This window comes from Lates calcarifer, linkage group LG15 (genome assembly GCF_001640805.2).
Source record: "Lates calcarifer isolate ASB-BC8 linkage group LG15, TLL_Latcal_v3, whole genome shotgun sequence".
In the NCBI taxonomy this organism is placed as follows: Eukaryota; Metazoa; Chordata; class Actinopteri; family Centropomidae; genus Lates; species Lates calcarifer.
Window position 1 is genome coordinate 959,874 of NC_066847.1, and position 20,599 is coordinate 980,472.

Consider the following 20,599-nt stretch of genomic DNA (forward strand, 5'->3'; position numbering starts at 1 on the left):
CTGAGTATAAGTAAAAATGATGCTAGTTGAGGTGATTATGTTTGTTACCTCTGGTGTGTGTGAGTGCTAGGTAGCTGTGATCTGTCACATTAAACCACCTTAACCCACATGCCACCTTAAACAAGGGCTGAGCTAACGATGAGCCGGGACGGATACGTCACTTGACAGAAAAATAATTTGCAACTACTTTAGATTCAGTCAAATATTTATCTCGCAGAAGAGAAATGAAGCGAAAAGGTCAGTAATGGTTCGTGTTTCCCTCCTCTCAGGGTCCCAGAGGTCCTCCTGGAACCAGAAACATGACCGTAAGTCCACCTTAAAACTGAAATCACTCATCAGCGTTGACAGACATCAAAACCTATAATGAGCATTTTTACATGATGTCTTTTTTGTTTCCTCAGGAGTGTCAGCTGATCACCTACATCAGAGACAACTGTGGTAAGTGACTACTTCTCTAATTTATCCACAGTTTTGACACATTAAGCCAATCATCAGTCCTAATAAATCCTTTGATTGACTCCTTTGCTCTAAATGACATCTTTTTCTCCTCCACACAGCCTGTGCCATTGGTACGTATCTCCACTTTAACTATCAGGACAACATGGTGAGTACAGCTGAGTGCGATCATCACCAGGGAACGAGCTCATTACAAACCTCTTCAGTTTATCTGGCATCTGCACTTGTTGATGTTGGACGAAGGTTGACGGTTACTTCATTCTCTCCCACTGTTTGTAGTATAATCAATAATATGAATGGATATTTCTGTCTGTCTGTCTCAGCAACTGTTGGATGGATTGGGATGAAATCTGTTTTCATGGCATGTTAGTCACTGTGAGCATTTTGACTCTTGGTCTGGTTTAAAATAGAAAACATACCCTGATCTGCCCCAATGTGGATCATACAATCCAATGTTCTCCTGGGAAATCTTGGGTCCTTCATTCATCTGGATGTTACTTTGATTCTGAGCACTCCCCAGTGGCAGGGGCTAGCCCCCAGCAGGACAGTGCTCCCATCACACCACAAAAACTGCTCAGAAATGTCTTGAGGAACATGACAAAGAGCCCAAGGTCCAGTATCTTCTCTTTGTTGGTTTTCAGATCGGTTGGAGTGCCCGGCCTACCCCACCGAGCTGGTGTTTGGTCTGGACATGTCCGACGACGTGACCCCAGCTGCCTTCGAGAGGCAGCGTGTCGCTCTCCTCACTCTGCTGGAGGATATCACCATCACTGAGAGCAACTGTCCAACGGGCGCCCGGGTCGCTGTGGTGGGATACAATGCCAATGTCAAGTACCTGATCCGCTTCCAGGACTACCGCCGCAAGAAACAACTGATCGAAGCCGTGAAGAACATCGCTCTGGAGAGGACATCCAACAAACGACACCTGGGGGCCGCCATGCGCTTTGTGGGTCAACACGTCTTCAAACGTGTCCGATCAGGAATGTTGATGAGGAAGGTGGCAGTCTTCCTTTCTGGTGGGCCTACGCAGGACGTTAACGACATCCTTACCGCCATGATGGAGTACCAGGGCTTTGACATCAGCCCAGCCGTCATCTCTCTGAGGAACGCTCCTGGTATTCGTCGAGTCATGGAGGTAGGTTTGATTTGCCCTCAGGAGAATCTCATCTGAACCAGCTGAGTCCTTCAAAGTGTCCACCCAGAGCAATCAATCATTCTAAGCAAGGCATAAATAAAATGTTAAGATAGTGTAGAAGGTGTCTCAGCTCAGATTTGGTGTCGGCTGCACTCAGGTTCTCATGGTTAATGAAATAATTACTCTTGATTCCCAAATCTGAGCCATCTCAATCCAAGGCAAATGTTTAATCTCACCCAATAACTCCAACCATTCTAGTCACAACAAAGTTTAACCCCATCCAAATTCAGCAGTTAAACCAATCATGAAACCATGATGGGTGGATTAAACATTTGATGTTGAACCCTGTCCTGTTCTGCAGGCTGCAGCCAGGTATGCTTGGATCCAGAGGGACCCGTAGAAACCTGCACAAAGAGCCTTGATTTGAGCCTCAAAAGACCCGGTCCGATCATAAATGTAGTCAACTGAAAGGGAGACAAAACAGCACAACCCCCGTCAGCAGTACAATACTCTATCATATCAGCACTGTGTTGACATTTCCCTCACGTTATACCTCAAATCCAGCTCAGCAAATGGAGGCATTAGAGCAAAACCTTCAGCCAAAGAAGTCATACCTCCCATTTCTTAATTCAGTGAGGTTGAACTAACAAACTTACTACCGCCTTGAACCCAACTTCTCACACCAAAAGTCATTTGGCTGCTGAGAAGATCTGGATCCTGATGTTTCTGCTGTAACTGTGTGATTACATTAAAACCAAACACAGCTCCTTAGACCTTGTCACAACTCTGACAAATGGGCAGTAAGCGGATTATCGTTAATGCTTCGACACTGCAAATAACCTCAGTGTTTGCCATGGCGCTGAACATCTGAGTTGCTCGTCTTTCTGCCAACAAGGTTTTCCTGTTTGGCTCTCACACACAAGACTTGATTCCAACTCCTTTTGGACTTGGTTTCTGTTTTCAGTTCAGATTACACTCTCTGAGCACTGCCAGACATTTGTCTTCAACATTAAGAAATGCAGGCGTGCCTGAAACATGATATCAAAGCTATGAAACACATCATCATCACTTTAGGAGAAGAAAGATGTTAAGTCCTGGAGATTAATGAGATGTACTTGTAGGGTTTTATTTTATTTTTTTTCTAATCAACACTGCTCTCAGATCAGTGATTAATGACTACTATCTACTGTAACAATCTACTGTTTCTCCTCAGATCGATGACACAGGGAAATCCTTCTTCATAGAGCTAGGGAGGGACATGGCTGCCGACCTGAGGAAGGTCAAGAACTGTGCAATCTGTTATGGTAAGCACAGAGGCTCATGTTGAGGTTAATATTCATATAAATCAGGCAGTAATATTTCTGTCTTTTTTCACTTTTACATGTTTGGAGTTAGTCAATGTGTTATTAAGGAGTTATCTAGTCAAATAAAAGCCACTGGTTTCAGAGGATTCAGAGTTTTTTTGTACATTTAGCCAAGCACAAAAGTGAGGAACTTGAAGTTGAGTATTTCTTTGGTGTTCCACCTCAAAATTATTAGTTACTTTGCAGATGATGCTTTTCTCATAGATTAAACTACTCAACAGTAAAAATACAAGTGCATCTGAAATGATTAGTTTATTGATTGGTTTATTAAGTTTTGGTATTGTTGCTTAAAACAATGACTTAAAATATCAAAATAGCTGCCAGACAGATGATTGACTGATTCATACTTCTATATGAAAAATGACTAAAATGATCATTAGATCATCAAAGTAGATGCTGATGATTCTTCTATTGATAGATTCATCTACTAATCGTTGCAGCAAACCAAATATTTAGCAGGTTTCTGACGATAATTTCTGTTTCTTCAGACCCGTGCAAGCGTTCAGAGGAATGCACCATCCAGCAACCGGTGCTGCCTCAGGAAGTGGATGCAGACCTGGTCATGGTGTTGGACAGCTCCAGGGAGATGCAGGCCGATGAGTACGCTGGTGCCCAGCAGCTGCTGGGCTCTGTGGTGGAGCAGCTGGTTGTGAGCCAGCAGCCCCGCAGGGCTGGCAGCCAGGCCCGGGTGGCTGTAGTCCAGCAGAGCGGCACCAGGGCTCCCAAGGTGGAGTTTGACCTGCAGACCTACCAGAACCACAACGCGATGAGGACACACCTGATCCAGAACATGCAGCAGCAGGGCGGTGCCTCGGCACTGGGACAGACGCTGGACTTCACCCTAAGGGAGGTGCTCCTGAAGGCCAGTCAGCCCCGCAGGAGGAGGGTGATGCTGGCTGTGGTGGGCACCCAGACGGCTTACTCAGACCGGACCAAGCTGCAGTACATCTCCCAGAAGGCCAAGTGTGAGGGGGTGGCGCTGTTTGTGGTGACAGTCGGTGATCGCTACAACCGGGAGCAGGTGGAGGAGCTGGCTAGTCTGCCCGTACAGCAGCACCTGATCCACATGGACAGACTGAATCCTGACGAGCAGGGCTACGCCCAGCGCTTCTTCAAAGTCTTCCTCTCTGCCCTCAACAGTAAGACCAGACTCTGAGTCAGATCAGACACAAACCAGTTCAACCAGTAACATTTTGAAGCCACAACGAACAGTGGTGGAAAGTAACTAAGTACATTTACTAAAGAACTGTACTTTGTAGTTTATATTTACATTTCAGAGGGAAGTCTTTTACTTTTTACTTCACTACATTTGTTTGACAGCTGCTGTCATTTGTTCCTTTGCTCTGCTAAAACATTAATACATCAGTAATAATAATCCAGTTCTATCCAGTTTTCTGATTTCAAATTTTTAAAATAGAACAATTTTAGTCAAAATACTACTTCAGTACTTTTACTGTTGTGATTACTTCTTCCAACACCACATAAATATATTTGTCTTGTGTTTATTTCAGAGGGAATGAACCCGTATCCTCCTCCATCATTAAAACAGATCTGTGATCAGCTGACTGGACAAGAGAAAGTACTCATACACAGGTAACTGGTTTTGGCTGCTGAAATATGATTATTTACTGTTTGTCTTAGTTTTCTTTGACAGTAAACAACAACAAAAAAATTCAGTTCAACGTCACATTGTTCACTGGGAAACTTTTCTGACACTGTATGGACAGAACGGTCAGTAGAATAACTATTATTTGCAGTTGTAGAAGAAGAAACAAAAGAAACATGTCGTATTAACAGCAGCAGTTATAAAAGAGGAGAGAGCTTTTTATGAATCATCAAACTGTGGCTGCAGTGTGTCCGGTCAGGAAGAGACGGTGCTGCAGGTGGGGGGGAGGATCGTTACCGACGAGGTGGAGGAGAAGTTCCAGGAGCACACGAGAGGAAAGACCCAGACCGGCCAGCTGGACATCATCGAGACTCTGACCCGAGGAGACGGACAGAAATTTGTCTCAGGAGTTAATCTCAACGGTAGTTCAGACACACACACACACACACACACACACAAACAATATGTCCTTTATTCTAACCTGAACCCTGAAACCAAGTCTTGACCCTCAAACAGGCTTCTGAAGTTGTGAGGATCAAGTCGAGCACAGCTCAGGAAAAAAGTTCAAACCTGCAGTTTTTAGTGTTAGCTGAGTGCATGCTTCATATTTCTGCCTTACTTAAACTGTTTGTTTGAAATGTCATTTTTCACGTGTATTTCATTTTATTGTCATTAACTCTGTGTCTACTACACACTATGATGACTGAACTAAACCTACAGTTTGTCTTATGTGATGTGATGCTGCATGTGTTCTCCAGGAGCAGCAGCTCTCAACATTTCCACCTCTCAGACTCCAAAGTGAACACTGGGTTCATTTAAGATTAAATATTAAGATGAACTCCCGGCCTCCAGGTGTTCAGCTGCAGTTTTCAGGATCATTCCATTGAAAAGAGTGAAGTTAAAGTGAGATGTGTTGCAGAGCTGCTGTCCTGCAGGACTGTTCCTGTCAGTGTTTGTAGTTAAGTGTGTGTGTTCTGCTTTCAGCCCGGTGTCAGCTGGGTGCCGATAGAGGTATCCAGTGTATGGGCTATGTCCAAAAATGGTACTATGACAAACACATCGGTGCATGCTCTCCCTTCTGGTATGGTGGTTGCGCCGGTAACGCCAACCGCTTTGACACGGAACATGAATGTTTCCGGACATGTGGCAACAAGAGTAAGTCCTGACTGCACACCAGACCACAAACTGAGCCGTCACTGTCTCTGTGGACTCACTAACCTCAATCCTTCACACACTGACTGACTCTGTTATTCTAGCTCAGGTTGTTTGCCATTAACAGTGTCTCGTCTTAGTTTTAATATTTTGTATTTTCAGCTCTTTGTCTTTCTTCATCACAATATCAGTGACTCTTCACATGGTGGAAGGTTGATTAATAAAAAAACAAGATCACTTTGTAAGTGTCTGACTAGCATTATGATAACAGATGGAGGCAGTGTATTCCAGCAGCTCCTGGTTAAATCCTTGTTTTTGTCAGTGGAGTCTGGTCAGAGAGATAGAGAGATGTTTCTGGTTAAACTAAAAGGATCTTCCTCTTTAATAAAAAGCTCTGTAGGAATCCTATCATAATGTTTCAGACATCAGTCATTTACACCCAAAAACATGGGAAAATATTAAAATATGAAAACCTTGGAGGTTAGCCTTTAATATTTTATTATTTTTAACATGTGGATGGCTGATCTGTCATATTAGATTTTAAACCGATTCTTTTTAATATATTCAACATGGGCTTTCCATGGTGAAGCTCCTGCTGATGTTCAGACCACTGAGACGTGATCCATTAAATTTTACGATAATTGTTGTTTAAGTTGTAAAACTCAGTGGTGCTGTAAAGTGTTTTTATAACACCAGCTTCACCGAAGCTGAGGAAGCACAGACAGCAGCCTCTCCATCTGAAGTTAACAGAAGAAACAGTAACACTGCAGACTGTGGTGGTGATGATGTTGATGGTTAAATACCTGCAGCTGGTGGCTGACTGTGTGTTTTCTGTGATAGAGCCGGACATCCTGCCGAGGCCGGACCTGCAGAGCTTTGCTACCAAAGGTAAAGACTGAACGGCTCTGATCATTTCAGTCGTCATGTTCACCTGGTCTTCAACAAACAAACAAAAATCTCATGGTCTCAATCAGTTACTGTAAGTAAAGATGGACAACATGACAGCTCCCAAAAAAGTGAAGCCAAAACATCTGGCTCGCCCCCTAGTGGCTGGCTGCTGTATAGGTCATAAAAGTGGAGACGTGTCGGCCATCTTTGTTTGCAGTCACTGGTTTGAATACAAAGACTGTCAATGTGAGCATTTTCCAGCTCCAATCTAATCTAAAAACTGATGGTACATTTACAAAATGCTCAACGAGTGTGGTGTCTTAAATTCAGAGGATTCACTGGTCTGACGCACTCCTACACCACCATAATCCCTCTCCTGTCTCCATCCAGACTCCTGTTACCTTCCACCAGGACCCGGGTGGCTGCCAGAACTACACCATGATGTGGTTCTTTGACACAGAACAGAACGAATGTTCTCGGTTCTGGTACGGTGGCTGTGGCGGCAACGGCAACCGCTTCAAGACGCAACAGGAGTGCGAGAACCTCTGTCTGACAAGGGGTCGATGAGAAGATAATGGTTGGACAGAAAACACCAAACATGTATCAGGAAAACTTTAGGAAACATGCATTTTCAAGGAAAAACACAGAGGAGGGTTCATGAATTCTTTAAAAGCCTTTACTCACTGAGTGTGTCGTGGGTCAGTTCAGCTGTTAACTAGTTTCTGATAAATACGCCTTCAGGGAAAGTTGAAACTGTCCCACAGCTCAGCAGGTGTTTAGAGGCTTTTTTATATTCAGTCCACGATGAAGAGTTTCCTTTGGTTTTTCTCTTAAACATGCATGTTTTGTTTCCACCAGAGCACTGTTTCTGAATATCCTTTAAAACTTTCACCAAACCTTCAACTTTCTGCAATAGAAAACTCGCAAACTGTTGGATGTTGGCCAAACATGGCCGACGCTTGTCAGACTCCACAGTTGTTCAACACCTCCTTCAGGTCTCTTTACGTTCTTCTTCAGATCAGGTGCTATGTTTAATGAAGCAGGCGGGGGCCGATGTTGGCTGAGACTCAGAGTGAAACGCTTGAAGGAATCAAATCACAGTTTATGTAAATGAGCTTCATATCCACGACACATTATTTTCCATAACTGATCATAAAGGGTTGATTTGACACATTCAGTTGTTTTTCTGTTCAGCTGCTGAAAGATTCAAACGACTGAACCTAAAGATGTCAGGGACTGAAACTCTGCAGATCAATTTTAAAAGAAATCACAAAACTGTATTATCTTGTAATCTTAGGATTTTATTTCAGATTTACTGTTCTCCAAAGATCAGGGTGTGATGTTTAAGATCTCATGACCTCCTGCATTTAGAAACATTTATTGTAATTCAGCTGCAGATTAGAAGACGCCGCTCTCAGACATCTGACAAGAAAATAAGAGTCCTACCTTTCAAAGTTTTGGTCTTGGTTGCTGTTGGTTATGACAATGTTTTCACAACTTCAATGCTGAGATCTAAGGATGATGAAACAGCCTGAAAATGACATGATGGGACACGGAGGTGACTCAGGAACCATTAAATACAACCCACATCATCATGTTGGTGACTTATTAGAAACGTGGACTTTAGATTCTACTTGATAAAATCATAGACTGATTTGAAGAGTATGGTGTAAATATTTGCAGCTTAACAACAACAGAATCGATCTGATCGCTGCTGACCAAGATGAAAAACATTTAGGGCTCATAAAACACAGAGAACTCGGACTTGACCTGGGACTATGGTGCCAACTAACCACCACAGACTATTTCTGTCTTTAGATATTTTTCACTTTACTGTCACGTGTGACAAAGTAATTAAATAATTAACTGTTACCTGGGACCCATTAATTATTCTTTTAACTATTTCTGCCACTGAGTTCTGAGTTGTGGTCGGACAGTGTGTTGTACGACCTGAGGATACTTCGAGCCTAGCGAAGTCTTACCTCTGCTCTGTTGCATCGTTCTTTCTTAATTCTCCTGTGTTTTTACTGTGTACTGGAAAACAAAGGCAAAAACATCCAAAAGGAGAAAAGATAATGAACCTTAAGGTCTTTACACAAACAGCACAACGCGAATAAAAAACACAAAACACTCGTCTGCGAATTTACAGGAGCCGAAGTTCCAATGCGGCCGGTTCCAGTATTCTAGGATGTCGATGTCAGTTTGAGGTCCAAGTACCAGGATCCTTTGAACCAGAGCAGCTTCTGTCTGTGATTGGTTGATGCCTTTAAGTTGCTTTTTAATATTCATGTTCAGTGTGAAAGTACTCATGACAAAACAGCTCTCAACCAAAATCAGTCTTTAAAAACCTGTCATCTCTCATTTCAGCTGTAGAATACAAACACTCCCAAAGAGTCTCCGTGTTAGGTTCATGCTCCATCTGACGTCCTCACGTCTGAGCAGGAAGTTTGTGAATTAAACGTCACAACTGCTGAACAGAACTTTGAAACTGAACCAGGATTTTTTCTTTAATAATCTCAAAAAGGTTCAAACTGAACTGGAGCTGCTGCTGTTCAGGGACGGTCTCTGGAAATGGGATGGGTCATTGTTCAGAGTCGTGTCTGTTTTGTGGGTTGTGTTGTAATGTGTAGTTTCTTGTGTCTGTTCAGTGTCTGAGTTATTCCACAAACATAAACATCTCTCTGAGCGGCCGCAGAACAGCTCGAGTCCCAGTTTGAGCCTTAAAAGGTCTGAAACACGGCGAGGTTTCAGCCTGCGTCAGCGTCTGTCCCGCTGTTTGGACGTGGAAATCACTGTCTGTGGTTTATCAAACTGACCCATGGTGCTTCATGTAAAAAAAAACAACAATAAAGAATTCAAAAAAAAAACACCTTGGAGTTGCAGCTGGATGATGTTCTTGTTTGTTTGAAGAGGATTTATGAGGAGTCGGGATGAACCCTGCTGCTGTTTATACTACAAACAGACTGAGAAAGGCAGTGACTTTTACTTACAGAGGAAAAATCTGCTGAGGCCACAGTTTAAGATTAATGATACACAAGACTTATTAAGTAGGATGGGAAGTGATCCAGATGTTTTCTTTTAGAGGACGTTCAATCTTCAGATCCGTCAGGCTTTTCAGGGCAGATTTATTTAACAATGCGGAGCTGATTTCAGACGGATGTAAATAAAAACAGCTTCTAATTTTCACCTGCTGTGAAACAAATAAATTCTGTCTCAGTGTTTCCAGCTGACAGTGTTTCCCAAACTGTGCCCAGCCTCTCAGAAACACCGCTACAAACATGGCCTCCTCTCTTTTCTTTTTTGCTGTTGGAGCTCTAACATCCACCGTCCCAGTCTATTGGAAGTGCTGCCCCCTCTGGTCACCAGATGCATTACACTTTCTTCACAGATAAAGATGCTTGCTGATGAGATTTTTGTTTGTCAAAAGAAGAAGAGTTTAGACAGAAACTGAGTGTGTTGACAGGATCTGTGGACGTTCGCTCGTACAGTGAAGAAGAGGCTGGGCTCAGTCTGTGGAAACACTGGATTTAAATGTTGGTTTGACCTCAAACAGAAATACGCTCATCCCAGCTTTAATGAAAAGTCACTGGAGGATCCAAACTGAAGTATTGTTACCAATCAGAAGCTGGTCAGGGGTCAGAGGTCACAGCACCAATAATTTAACATTTAACTTCAATCAAAACAAAAACAAAGTATTGTCTAACCTGGAGTCATTTGTCAAGTTATTCATGATCAGATCTGTGAGTTTTTGTGTCTGGTTTGACTGAAATAAAAAGTCTGAGTTTTCGCTGCCGGTCAAACAGCAGATTTTATTGAACAGATGGCCAAACATGGAAACGCAGGTCACATGGTTCGTCTGTGGTTCGATAACAAACGTCATCAAGTCTCTGATCAAACTTTATATTTCTCAGATTTAAAATAACTTATGTACAAAACCTACTGTTGTAGACGGAGAGAGACAGAGAGGGAGGGAGATTACCACAGGTAATTGTTTTTTTGTCTCACCTGCCAATAAACAGTTTTCGGGGGCATCGTAATTACATCCATTGTGTCTTTATGTAATGAATAATATCAAATTCTCAGATGGATATAAGGTGACTTAGTTCTTAGTTAAATACATGATGGTCATATATATTTTTAATTCATTTTGGTCTGATAGAAATCGACATGTTTTAACATGTAATTAGAATTTGTAGTCATGGATTAGTAAAGGTCAGAAAATGACATCCTAACTTTCAGTCTCTAGTGAAGGTCAAACTTCAAAAGCACTAGATCCTACATTTCCCACAATGCAACTGAATACACAGAGTTTCTGCAGGTTAAATTTAACTTTTCACACAAGATGCCATTTAATCCTGGGACAACATGACCCAGAATAATTTATTAGTTATTACTGTATTCATTTTTTTATTTCCCAGTGATGTGATTAATTAAATGAATGAGGCCTGAAGTGGACAAATGTCTACATGAACAGGAAATGAAAAATGACCTACTCATTTCCGTTTTATTATCATTTATTTATATCGGATTATTTTCATATTTGATTCATCTGCTGATGATTTTTCTCTGTTTTTTCTTGAACAATAACTAAAACATCTCTGGAGAAAACATGTTACTGTCTCTGTTCAGAGGGAAAATCTGATGAACTCTAATAATGGTCTCGTCCACTTTCTCAAACCTAATCTTCAGATTATAATCTAGTTTTATATTCAGGCCAGCGTTGTGTATTAAGTGCACAGAATAGTAACGTGAGGTCAGAACTGATTCAAAATGTTACCGGGAGCAGCCAGTAGGAGGCGCAGCGGAGCTTCATCAGTCAGAGAGAAAACGTCGAAATAAGCAGCTGCACACAGGATGTGATGTTTTACAGTGGATGATTCTGTACCATGTTCATGAGTGAAAACAGAGAAAAATAAAGAGACAAAGAAGAACAACTCGTCCATAAACACACCTTTCCTCTGTGTGTGTGTGTGTGTGTGTGTGTGTGTGTTTTCCAGTCGCCTTCACTTCCAGACTTTGACGATGCCGTCTCTGGACGAGGTGACGATGAAGCCCTGCGTGGTCTGGAAGGTGGCGATGTCCGTGATGATGTCGTGGTGTCCCACAGGGAGGGATTCTGGGCCGCGGCGAGGCGAGTCCTCCACCACGCCGCTCTTCTGTTTACTGTGGATCTCCTGCACAGACAGCAGAGGTCAGAGGTCAAAGAGCAGAATCACTGACTTTATTCTTTAGATCACTAACTGAGACAGAGAACCAGTCAGTGTTTGCCGTCTCCATGTTGTATCTCTGATGTGTAGCTTTATTTTGAAGGATCACCTTCATGAACGTCTGTATAAATCCAGCTCCCATTACTGCACATCTGCAGTCAGGCAGACTCATGGTCACCTAAGCTAGGACCCCTTCTGACAGACACTTACCTGCTCCAGAACCACCTGTAGTGCTGTGTGTGTGCAGCTGAAGGTAAGTCTCTGATTGGTCTGATTAGCTCATTAGCTCTGTTGTTAGCGTAGCATGAACTCTGACATTCACAGGCTAAGTAGCCTCGCTAAGCTAGCTCTGCTGTGATGGAGGGGTGTGTGTGTGTGTGCTGCAGTGACGCTGTGTGGCGCATCAGGTGTGTGCTCTCACCTGCACCACCTCAGTTCCTTCGATAATCTTCCTGCTGTAGAGAACAGACGGGCAGTGCAGCGAGTCGTTAGCTCCTCCGGCCACGATGTAGGACCTCTCTGGGTACGCCAGGTCCCAGAACCTGAACACCACAACACAACTTTATTTAAAATACACAGTGTTCATGTTCAGGTTCGTGTCTGCTGTGGATTCACACTTCAGTTCTGAGGAGAATTTCTCCTGAATTTCTCTGAGCAGCAGATGTTTTGTCCTCAGAGGAGCTTCGACTGTCAGCCTGCATCAGGCTCACTCTGTTAATGAGTCATGATGAAAAGAAGCAGCTGTGATGTTGGTTGTGCAGAGATGATGTGACAGTGTAAAGCTTGTGGAGGTTTTTGTTTCTGGTTCAGACCTGATTCTCATGTCTGAGCCGGCCGTCAGGAGCAGAGGGTTCCCATCAGCAGGACTGCAGTAGATCCCATGGACGCTGTGAGGAGACGGCTGCACAACACACACACAGAACACACACACACACACACACACACACACACACACACACACACACACTGCGTCACTCTGAGGTCTGATCAGTTTTATTTGATGCTTTTAAATCAGACCGATAGAAAACCCAGCAGAGTGTGATACGACTCGAACTCCTGAACCTTCACTGCTCTGCTCAGTTTTCTTGTATGTTGATGGAACTCTGAGGTTTTAGATTTGAAGTGAAGTGACTGGTATCTGTGGGATTTCAGTGGTTGAAGTGATGAGGAAACTTCTCTGTCGTTCATCTGTATCTGACAGTTAGCTACAACCAAGATGGCCGCTGTCGCCCTGTTAGCTGTTACACTGAGGATTTACAGTCACTTCAACAGGGTCCAGCAGTTTTCTCTTTTTTTTTTTACCTGCATCTCAGAGAGCGGAGGAGCAGAACTCGCCCACAGAGTGAATTTACGATCTCCGGTCTCCATGTCCCACATCGACACCTCGTTATTCCCCTGGACAGCTACACACACACACACACACCACACACACACACACACACACACACACGTTTACATTTTTACTGTGCTTTCTGAGGTGAAATATTTGAAGAGCGATAACGCAGACGTTGACCTCTGACCTGCGATGACAGATGATTGGTAGAGAGGATGCATGAGCAGCCGTCTGATTCGTGCTCGAGCAGGGTGGGAGTGGTTTGAAATGGGCAGCTGGAACCGCATATCCCAGCAGGCCATGGTGCCGCTGCTCGTACCTGAGGAGGAAACAAGAGACTGACTCGGTTTACTGAGTAACAGAACCTGGATTTTCAGAGTGTGAGACGCACACAGACCTAAACAGAGCCAGCACTGGATGCATGTCGACGGTGAAGGAGGTGATGAGTCCGAGGCGGAGGTCGTGGCGGAGCGTCCAGGCGTTGGAGTTGGAGCGAAGGTCCCAGCCGACCAGCGAGCCGTTGACGGTGGCGTACGCCAGCACCGACTGAGCGCCCGAGTTAAAATGATGGATGTCGACCGCACAGCCGTCCTCCTGCAGGTCCAGAGTCCTGAGACGAGCCCAGAGGACAGAGTGAGACGCAGGAGACGCATCAAACGTCAGAAGAAACCTGTGGAGGTGGTTCTGTTACCTGGTCTGGAAAGGCTGGACTTTGGGGGATTTGGGTGGTTTGCTCGCCTCGACCGCCAGCAGCTGGATGGAGCCGTTGTCTGAGGCCACGGCTAAATAATGTGACCCCTGACAGAAGGTCAACGTCTTCACATGGCCGCCGATACGAGAGTAAGTCAACACCGATCTGCAGGGACAGAAAACACCACAGAGCTGTTAACACTGAGTGACAGAGCCAAGAAAAGCACAGAGCTGTTCCCACAGTCTGAACACGAGGTCTGTCCTCAGCAACCTCGAGGTGTGAGAACACACTGACACTGAACGCACCACAGGGCTCAGAGAGGCTCTGGTTCTCTGGTCTTATTCACAGTTTTCAGACTCCACCTGGTGGTCGTGGTCTTTCCCTCCATCTTCTGACTGTCCCAGACTTTGACGGTGCCGTCGTTGGACGCCGTGGCAAAGATGGAGTGTTCGTCTGAGACTCTGATCCGGTTCACAGCAGCTTTGTGTTCGTGCAGATGAGCGACCAGCAGACCTTTAGGATGCCACCCTGAAACGCAGACACAGCTCCGTGACGTTTCCCTCCCTCACGCTCTGACGTGTTCCTGTACTGTTTTCCTGTGTTGCTGTTACCTGGTGGAGGAGGTCGACTCTCCCACTCGGCGCTCTCCATCATCTGCTTGGCCATGCGCTCGGCGCTGCACTGCTCCCTCTTCTGCTGCACCAGCTGCTGCAGCTCCGCCTTGCAGGTGTTGATGCGGCGCTGGTAGGCGGGGCCGCTCGCCACCGACTGCAGCACGGGCACCGCCGGCGCCACGGCGCTCTTCCTGATCTGACTCGCCGGCCCGTCAGCAGCCTGAAACACATCAGTCCTTCACTCAGTCAGACTCTGACATCAACAGCAAACCAGTAAATATTCAGTGGATCCAGCATCAGGAGGACTGATGAGTCCTGGACTCAACATCTCTCATGGTTAAACTGATCCAGAGAAAGATTTCAGAATAAAAGTCTGTGTCTGAGATGAAACACTGAATGTGCACATTGATCAAGACTGAAGCGACCATGGTTCAAGGTGAGCAGGAGACCTGAACCTAACTCCAGCTGCTCTGTGTTAACTCTTCTCCTCTGGGGGGTCAGTGTTACCGTGGCGGGCTGAGCGGACGGCGGCTCCTGAGATCCAAACATGCTCTTCCACTCCTCGTTCATGGTGGAGTCCTGCTTCGTGTGTTTCCTCGCTGCAGGGAGAAAAACACAGGATGTTCAGACTGCTCTCACCATCCTCCTCCTGTCATTCACCAACGCTCTCTGCACATGGGATTCATATTCACACTGCAACAAATGTTCGTCTGACACCAGGAGACTCAGAGGCAGCTCCTCGGTGCTCATTCAAACTCTCAGTCGAGATTCTTTTAGATTAAAGTTATTTTTCATGTTTTTACTGTAATGTACAAAAGTACAGTTTGATCAGATGAAGATTCCTCACTGGGGAGGACAGAGGGAGAGTTCTGCAGCTCTGCAGACGGCAGTAAAACATGTGGAACACTGAGCCGTCTGCTCATGAGGACACAGATACAGCCTGCACTGTGTTTACCTGTCTGCTCTCTCTGTCTGTGTTTACAGGTCTAACACTGAGTTAACGTTTGAAAATGTCCTGCTGTGTCATGTTTATTTTTCCTGCTGTTTTTGCAGAGGTTGATTTTTCGGAGCTTTCTCTCTGTGGGTCAGAGGATCCGGGTCAGAGGATCTGGGTCAGAGGATCCTGGTGGCTGGTCTCAGCAGGACCTCAGACAGTCACACTGACCTTTGACCTTTAACAACCTAAATCACCTGCTCAGAGGCTTTAACCATTAATCACTGATGAATCATCAGCTCCACTCTCTGTCTTACTTTGAGCATCACTGGTTGTTTGTTTCTTACTGTGTCTGTGATGAACGCTGCAGCGTCTCAGCGACACTAAGAGCTTCAACATGAAGCGTCAGTCTGCCGGCATGCTGCGGTAAACTTCCTAAACTTCCAGCGAAATGAAAAGAAAAAAAGACATCTAGAGACGGAGGATGAAGAGAAGCAGAGGACGACAGAAGAAAGAAAGAATGTAACTGCTGTTAAATCGTGGTTTGTAACGATGAACACACTAATTACTGGAACAATAAGCTTGACCACAGAGATGCAGCTGTTAGAACAAACACACACTCCACTCTTTAGTTCAACACTGACTGTGTGCAGTCTGAGACTCCACCTTTTTAACGATTAGATTTGAAATCCAGGCTGACATGTTAGGACGTTAAGGTCCCATGAATTTGTTCTGAAGATGGAAAGATGTTTGGTTCGTGTCGAGCCAACATCTGAGAGATTTCACCGACTGAGATCTGTGTGGGAGTTCAAGATGTGACCAAACAGTTAGAGGGTTTTTCTAAATATTAAAAGAGATTTGGCCCGTGATGAGATGGAGGATCAGGAGGAGGAAACACGACTGAGGGAGTTTTTCATTTCATGGGACCTTGACCAGTTTGTTACTTTCACAGCAGCCGTGAGCATCAGTGCAAACTAAACGACAGGAAACAGTACCAGCAGCTGCAGCCATGGGCTCTGTGAAATGAACAGAAACAACATTTGTGTAGAAATGTAAGATGAAACAGAGATGAGGCAGATTCAGACTGAACCATGTGAGAGGAGTACGGAGCCTGGAAGGAGACATGGAGGAAAAAGACGACACCTTAAAACCAGGACCAGAGGACTGTGGAAATGCTTTGTTCAGCTCGAGAAGAGAAAATACAAACACGTCTCTCCATCACTGACCAACATCCTCCTGACAGATGTGGAGTTTAAACTCAGGAAATGTTTGGAATGAGATGGTGAATGATTAGAAGCTCGTCTGAACTGCAGTTATATAAAGCTGAATGTTTGTTCTGGACCTGAGCAGACCTCTCACGTCCTGATTCAACTTTTCATTCCTCATTGGTTTCTGTTTAACATTCATGATGAAGCTTGTCCTGAGATAAAGAGTCAGTGGCTTTAAACCTCACTGATTTCAGTACATCTTCATTATATCATCTTTAAATAGTTGTTCACCCAAAACACGCAGCACATTCCCTCCGTCCACAGTCAGATATCCAGAGACAGAGCTCTGCTTTATCCAGCTTTCAGCCGTCTTTAAGATTCCTCTGAATTCACTCAGACTAAATCAAACTTTGCTTTAAATGAATTTAACCACGACATCTCTCTCGTCCTGGTCTCTGGTTGATCGGCTGAGAAACAGCTGAGTGAGGAAATGTGTTAGGATGTGAGGATGTGCTGTCCTTACCTCTCTTGTCCTCGGCCTCGGCCTTGGGTTTGACCAGGTCGACCTGGCGTCCGGTGATGCCGAGCGTGGCGAGGTCGATGACGCCGGTCTGAGCCGCCTCTCCCAGGTGGCTCTGCTCGCCCATGTTGGCTTTGGCCTTGTTGGATTTCAGCATGAAGTCTTTGAGTGCCAGCAGCTTGTCCTCCTCCGCCTCGGTCATCCCCTGAACGCCACGGGACAGGAAACAGGAAGCAGTGAACACAGAGGTCTGATGGATTCAGTTTTCATTCAGGACTCAGAGTCTATCTGGATCAGGTTCTACACGCTCAACTAACACGGTCAACTTCTTCACTTTGTCTCCTGCTCTCTGAACAGATTCAGGTCTTCAGGGTCGACCCTCACCCATCACTCACTACTGAGGAGTTCACGTTGAAGAAACAAATAGAAGTAGATGTTTAGATGTTTATTACAGAACGGCAGAGACAGGTCATCAGTGATTTAAACCCTGAAACTCCTCGGCTTCACTGTCGGCTGATTGTTTAACCACAGTAACATCAGACTGATCTGGTGTCAGTGAAGCTCTAACTCAAACCAGCGAGCAGTGATCGATGGAGAAGAAACTTTATCTTCAAAGGTCGGATTCCACTGAGAGCCTGGTTTCCTGCTCTCCTTCGCTGTACGAGCTTTTCTCTGATGCTGCTGATGTACAAACACTGATAGCAGACTGTTCTGAGACCAACGAGAGAAGCCATTTACAGTGACAGGAGGCCGAGGAGGGAGCGGTCACCCTCATCACATCTGATCTGAGCTCCATGTGTGAGTGAAGCTTTCTGACACACCCTGCTCTCTGGATGTTTGTGTGTCTGTGCAGCAGTTTTCCTCAGAATATTAAGGATGAAAACCTCAGAGCGCGGCTGCTTTCCAGATGGAGCTTTTTCAAACACGACCCTTCCTCTCAAAGCTCTGCTCCGAGTGAGAGCGAGCGTCTGTTTCATCTGGACTCAGCATGTGTTTTAGGAAACACGGCATCAGCTGTGTCTTACTGTAAAATGTTCTTCATCAGAGTCCCTGAGCAGAGAGAACGTCTGCAGGCCAAAGGGAAGAGTTTTGTGGAAGTTTCTGAATCTTATTACAGGAACTTTCTGGCTCCTGTGGTTTGATTCTGAAGAAGTCCCTCAGACAGTCGGGAGTCTGAGTCAGTGCCTGCATGGAATCCATCTGTATTTCAAACATGTTGTGGTCTGGATGATCCAGAGTTTTTAAAGCTCTGGTTCCTCCTTCATTTCCTCCCTGATGTGACTGATCAGCTCCCTCACAAAAACCTCCTGAGCTCCACTGTCTCATCTCCCTGGATTTCCCTTTTCACACCTCAGCTGACTCAGCATCTCTTCTGTCCTGCTCTCAGCTCGTCCAAACTGAGCCTCTGCTGCTTCACTGTCAGAGACAGAGCTTTTTATTAAACTATATATCACCACCAGACTCCATTAGAGAAAAACAGGGATTTTACTGGGAGCTGCTGGAACACCACTGCCTCCATCTGTTGGTGTGTCTGTGCAGTACTTTATCTCTCTGAAGGATCTGAATACTTTTTGCACCATTGAAAATTACACAACACTTTTTAAAATCAAGGATTTTGTCGTTGACTTTGTGCAACAGCAAAACAAATGCACATATTTCCTCCCAGAATCTGCAGAGATTAGAAAACAGAGAAATTCCTCAGGGTTGAAAAAAGTGAAACCAAAACATAAAAGCAGTTGTTGTTCTCTGTTGTTTACAGCACTGTGAACTAATGACTAACAGGACGAATCAAACAGCATGGAGGCAAACAACAACACACACTCCTCTCCTCAGGCGTACGCAGTCATCTCAGGTAACTCACCACACAAACAGAGTTCAGAGCACAGTGTGTGTTCATGAACATGTTGTGTGTTAGAGAGCGGTGTTTCACTGCCCCCTCTGGATCAAAGTGTTGGTCTGCAGCAGCACTGACATTACATATTTCTACTGTAAAGACCAAAAATCTCTTTAAAAGATTCAGAGCGTCATTAAAGAGCTGGTTCTGTGTTTTATCTGAAGTAGTTTGTGTTTGATACACTCTGTATGAACTGACCTTTAGTGGGGGGTCGTGGAACTGACACACATCCAGCTCGGTGCTGGTCCAACACTTACTTTGAAACTCTGATAAACAGGAAATGTGTTGCACGTTCTGCTCTGAGACTTTAGAATAAAAACCTTCTTTTACTGTTTAGTTTCTGATAATTAGTCGTGTGTTCTCTGACTCTTCATGGTCTTTCCTCAGGCTTTTCTTCCCAGAACTCTGATCACACACAGATCTGCGTCTGTCAGCAGGTCGGCCGCGATGTTGCCATGTCGACCTGTGTGAACTAACTGAGCAGACTGCCAGGAGCCCCACAGACCCAGAACTCATTCACTCTGATTACAGGAACGCATCTGGGAACAGCTCCAGGACCGTAAGTGAAAACACATGAAGAGTCTAAATGTTCCAAACACAGTTTTCCACCATTTCACTTCAAGTCTACCTTCATATCAAATCTGCTTTTACACAAGTCATTAACTTTGTTACTGTCAACAGATTCTGATCTCAGTGTGGGACTCAACAGTTAGATCTGCTCTGTGTCAGGAAGCCAAACCCAGCGAGGAGGGCAGGTGAGGAGCGACGACCACGTTCAGGTGCAGCCAAACCTGCCCATGATGCACCACAGCTCATGTTGAATGTCATCGCTCAGACGCCTGCTTCCACTGGGGTCCCTGAACACAACATGTGACTGAGCAGTGTTGTTCTGACCTGGGACAGCAGCTTCTTGAGGAGCTGAGCGATGGCCGGGTCCTCAGGAGTGGGGCATTCTGGGATAGATCCGGCACGCTTCTTCTGCCGCAGCAGCAGGTGTCGAAACAGGCTGCCGATGTCTTTGGAGCGCAGGGCGTAGTCAAAGATGGAGCGACTCACAGGCTCCTTCAGGACGCTGAGCAGCACCAACTCCTTATCAATCTGAGGAGAGAGAGGGAGGGGGAGGGAGGGGGAGGGAGGGGGAGAGAGAGGGAGGGGGAGGGAGGGGGAGGGAGGGGGGAGAGAGGGAGGAGAGGTGAGGAGGGAGAGAGGGAGAGGGAGGAGGGAGGGAGAGGGAGAGAGAGAGGGAGAGAGGAGGAGGGGAGAGAGAGGGGGAGGGAGGGGGAGAGAGGGGAGGGGGGAGGGAGGGGGAGAGAGGGGAGAGAGAGAGGAGAGGAGAGGAGAGAGGGAGGAGGGAGAGAGAGGAGAGAGAGAGAGGAGAGAGAGAGGAGAGAGAGGAGAGAGAGAGAGGGAGAGAGAGGGGAGAGAGAGAGAGGGAGGGGGGAGGGGAGAGAGAGAGAGGGAGGGGGAGAGAGGAGGGAGAGAGAGGGAGAGAGGGAGAGAGAGGGAGAGAGGAGGGGAGAGAGAGAGAGGGAGGAGGGGAGAGAGAGAGAGAGGAGAGGGAGAGAGAGAGAGGGAGAGAGAGAGGAGAGAGGGGAGG

The 20,599-nt window shown here is 45.5% G+C and overlaps 2 protein-coding genes across 4 annotated transcripts in view; one reads left to right on the forward strand and one right to left on the reverse strand.

Moving 5' to 3' along the window:
- col6a4a (collagen, type VI, alpha 4a) overlaps positions 1-8,473 on the forward strand; it is a 54,158-nt gene extending 45,685 nt beyond the window's left edge. For 2 of the 3 annotated variants that reach the window (XM_018674036.2, XM_018674035.2), the window contains exons 34-44: positions 270-305; positions 402-438; positions 558-569; positions 1,098-1,591; positions 2,805-2,895; positions 3,444-4,094; positions 4,467-4,548; positions 4,808-4,983; positions 5,546-5,716; positions 6,554-6,601; positions 6,992-8,473. In XM_018674036.2, the coding sequence (XP_018529552.1) occupies positions 270-305; positions 402-438; positions 558-569; positions 1,098-1,591; positions 2,805-2,895; positions 3,444-4,094; positions 4,467-4,548; positions 4,808-4,983; positions 5,546-5,716; positions 6,554-6,601; positions 6,992-7,056 (1,863 nt within the window). In that variant the 3' untranslated portion in view covers positions 7,057-8,473. The remainder of the gene's footprint in view (positions 1-269; positions 306-401; positions 439-557; positions 570-1,097; positions 1,592-2,804; positions 2,896-3,443; positions 4,095-4,466; positions 4,549-4,807; positions 4,984-5,545; positions 5,717-6,553; positions 6,602-6,991) is intronic. The other variant, XM_051076346.1, reaches the window with a different exon arrangement.
- Positions 8,474-10,383: 1,910 nt separating this feature from the next.
- pik3r4 (phosphoinositide-3-kinase, regulatory subunit 4) overlaps positions 10,384-20,599 on the reverse strand; it is a 30,612-nt gene continuing 20,396 nt past the window's right edge. The window contains 14 exon segments of the mRNA XM_051076348.1: positions 10,384-11,775; positions 12,230-12,350; positions 12,621-12,709; positions 13,111-13,211; positions 13,329-13,460; positions 13,539-13,557; positions 13,559-13,751; positions 13,833-13,997; positions 14,195-14,360; positions 14,444-14,666; positions 14,954-15,045; positions 16,376-16,396; positions 17,112-17,313; positions 19,897-20,100. Coding sequence (XP_050932305.1) covers positions 11,605-11,775; positions 12,230-12,350; positions 12,621-12,709; positions 13,111-13,211; positions 13,329-13,460; positions 13,539-13,557; positions 13,559-13,751; positions 13,833-13,997; positions 14,195-14,360; positions 14,444-14,666; positions 14,954-15,045; positions 16,376-16,396; positions 17,112-17,313; positions 19,897-20,100 — 1,899 coding nt within the window. The 3' untranslated portion in view covers positions 10,384-11,604.